At 32.2% G+C, this 3,265-nt stretch overlaps 1 protein-coding gene across 1 annotated transcript; it reads right to left on the bottom strand.

Moving 5' to 3' along the window:
• Window positions 1-311: 311 nt before the first annotated feature.
• LOC128882830 (uncharacterized) lies at window positions 312-3,183 on the bottom strand. The gene is made up of 7 exons (XM_054134599.1): window positions 3,143-3,183; window positions 2,764-2,842; window positions 1,569-1,672; window positions 1,388-1,478; window positions 1,180-1,316; window positions 455-587; window positions 312-365 (listed from the first exon to the last, which is right to left on the bottom strand). The coding sequence occupies exons 1-7, from the start codon at window positions 3,181-3,183 to the stop codon at window positions 312-314; spliced, it is 639 nt and encodes a 212-aa protein (XP_053990574.1).
• Window positions 3,184-3,265: the final 82 nt, after the last annotated feature.

Raw genomic sequence — 3,265 nt, 5'->3', positions numbered from 1 at the left:
ATGACTCAAAGTATGTGGTTGAAACCATTAAATATTACGTAATTAATAATACATAATAATGGGATTGTATAATTTAATAATTTCATGAATTGTCCTTGTATCGCAAGAAATAATCTTTAGTATTTATATGAGAGGTTCGTTTAAATAATAACAGTTATAAACCATATAGTTTAACATAAGTTTATTGAAACGTTCAATGAAACTTCACTATAATTATTTGGAGTATAAGGAGTTTATTTTATTGCATGTCAATTGACCAGTATACTACTCTCCACCAATAAGAAAATGTTCACTTCAACAATAACGAGGAATTACTCTTTCATTGAGAGCAACATCGTGAAATACGACATGCACATTTTAAAAATCTTGAATCGAAATTGTATTTGTTATTAAGTGCTGTTTACATAATAATGTTAAAAATATATTGTTCCATTATATCTGTAGTGTTACATACCATTCCAAAATTCTGTATGTTCATGTCGTACAGTCCACCTGCAGTCAATGAACACGCTTTACTGCATTTCATTTGTATTATGTAAAGTACCCTTTGCATTCTTACTGGTGTTTGATACCATTTGGACATGTATCTGTTAGAAAATTGGCTAAATGTAATGCTTGAATAGATTTTGTTTAGGTTGTTTAAACGCGTTAGACTTAACATAAGTTTTTGCGTATTTAACTTTGAGAAATTTTGGCTCAGCGTAAGCAAAGGTATACGTAAGTACAATCATACCAGCCCAAACCACATAGCGTTTATCGTATCTTTTCGTTAAGTTTTCTTCCTTTCGTTACAATAAGTTTGAATAGAATGGCTAATGCTTTTCAACATTTATTTTTTAAAGTGTATAAAAAAGAACATTCTACGTTAACTATTGTGTGAATAAAATTTAATGTCCTCCTTTATTGTATAGATTGGCATGTGTTTAACATATTGTATACAGTAATTATGTATACACAAACTAGGATAAATTTTCAAGACCGATTATACTTATTAATAAACTGTGAATGTTAGGCATTTATGGCATATGCTAATATGGAAAACACGTAGAAAATATAATAAAGGTTTCATAAATTGATATAATAAGATACGCGGAAGTACTATAATTAAGAAGTACGCAAAAACTTACGAATTGGTCTGATACATTCTTTTCTTGTACTTTGTGCACGATACAAACGTACATGTTGGTGCCTAACTGTAAACGGTGGTCCACGAGTACTTGTCCAAGTAGACTGAGGATGAATAGATGAAAGTTCATAGCAGTAAAGAACATAGAGTATCTGATGATTAGGTCGAGTTCGTCCAAATGCCCCATTACCTAGTAACAAAATGTCGACGTGATTAACAATGTTTAAAAACATCAATGTCGTCACGGACAATTGTTCTTACTTGGTAAGCTGTGATACTAATGCCGACCATGTTAAATCCTACTTGAATCAAATAATTATTTCGGTTCAGGTTATCCAGGAATTTGTAAAACCTAAAAACAAAATAAAATAACGAATCTAGTTGAATTCAATAAAGCGTTCAATGATAGATTCTAGTTCAGTACTATTTAATTACTACAAACCTGATGGCTTTATTGTGAGCTATGACACACTGCCTAAAGTCTTGATATCCTTTGCTCTCTGCAGTACGTTCACTTTTTGACATAGGGTTATTTTCTGTTGCTTTCTAAACCTTATATCTGCATTTATCAGAATTACTCGAATAAACAAACGTTGCTTTTATTGCTACAAAAGTAATGGCTGTAAATGTTGATGAACATAATGCTGAACATTTAAAATTAAATGAAAAGAAGTTGAACAGTTATGATATATTTCAAACTGCTTTATATTTTATCTGTTCTGAGCACTCACATTTCTTGGGAATGCGTCAAGCTCCTTACATGTGGTGTGAACAATTTTTCGAAAAATTTTAATGTTTTCAACGCTACCCACGAAACATTTTGATATGCAATTCATACCAGATGTGTATACATTTATTTTTTGTTATGTATTAGGTGCATAATGCTATCTGTATTTATACATATGCATAATATGCAGAGTGTTTCTTAATATGTAGGCGTTGTTTTGAGGATGAGGTCTTGACACCGGGACGAATCGAAAAGTCCTTTACCAATTTGCGTACTGCAACTTCGTCTTCGAGATATAAGCAGTTGAAATTAACAGATATGACTTTTGGCAAGGGATTTTCTGGCCCGATCAGCTGTTCGCGCGGATGCGCATGTACGCACTCACACAGAAAAAATACACACTGATGCATACTCACTAATGCTTAAAAATGACCTGGAAGTCTGTATAATTTGGCCATAACTTGGTTCTTCGAAATGACAATATATTTTGTATGTGTTAACGTACACAATATGTGTGCGATGAATATGTGACAAATGTAGGATGCAGGGTATAATTTTGCAGAAAAAATCCAGATACATAGAATGTCGAATGTTATATGGGTATAAACAAATGGTGAAATATTTTTTGTATTATTAGGGTTCGTCTGTACTGTTCGGAGTTACCAGCTGAAGCTATTATTTGATTCGTCTTAAACAAGTAGTAGAGAACAATATTTCTGTTATATAAAATTTTCTATCTGAACAATTTCAAGATAATTTTTTGAAAAATGTTGCATTTTGGTCTGCTTTGCTCTTCCATTTCTAGTTAAATTGCGGAATGCGGAGTGCATCACTACAATCAATCGTGATCGTTACTACGCAGCTATATCGTGTATCGTTCCATATGTTGTGTTTATAATTACTTACATACGGCGAATAATCCAGAAGCATGATGAACAATGACCATGTATACAGAATCTGCGGCGACTATAGTTAATATAGTTATAGGACTTTAATTGCCTATATTTTCGTGGCGAAGCTGTACGTTGCAAAATTGTATCGGACTTTTAAATTTTTATCAGCATGAGAAATTGATCCTGAACGAAGGTTACACATTTCTATAAACAAACAAACCTTGTATTCCTACAAGTAGTAATCCTTTTAAGGCGTGGTAGTTACCTCTTGTAGCTATTCTTATGTATATTCGTACTTTGTACTTTCACAAAAATCTTTACATAAACTCTTTAAATATTTTTTTTAACAGACAAGAAAACAAAAGAAATGGAAATATTGTTAAGTATTTTTAGCACACAGTCATTCGGACACAAAGCTTCAAATGTAAATTCGTCATTTTTAAGTTTCGTGTTTCTTTGATGTACGTACAAGTATACAGGGTGTCCCAAAAATGTTGTAACACCTTGTAAAGGGGTGGT

This window comes from Hylaeus volcanicus, unplaced genomic scaffold (assembly GCF_026283585.1).
Source record: "Hylaeus volcanicus isolate JK05 unplaced genomic scaffold, UHH_iyHylVolc1.0_haploid 12192, whole genome shotgun sequence".
NCBI classification, from domain to species: domain Eukaryota; kingdom Metazoa; phylum Arthropoda; class Insecta; order Hymenoptera; family Colletidae; genus Hylaeus; species Hylaeus volcanicus.
This window is presented reverse-complemented; position numbering and strand designations above follow the sequence as displayed.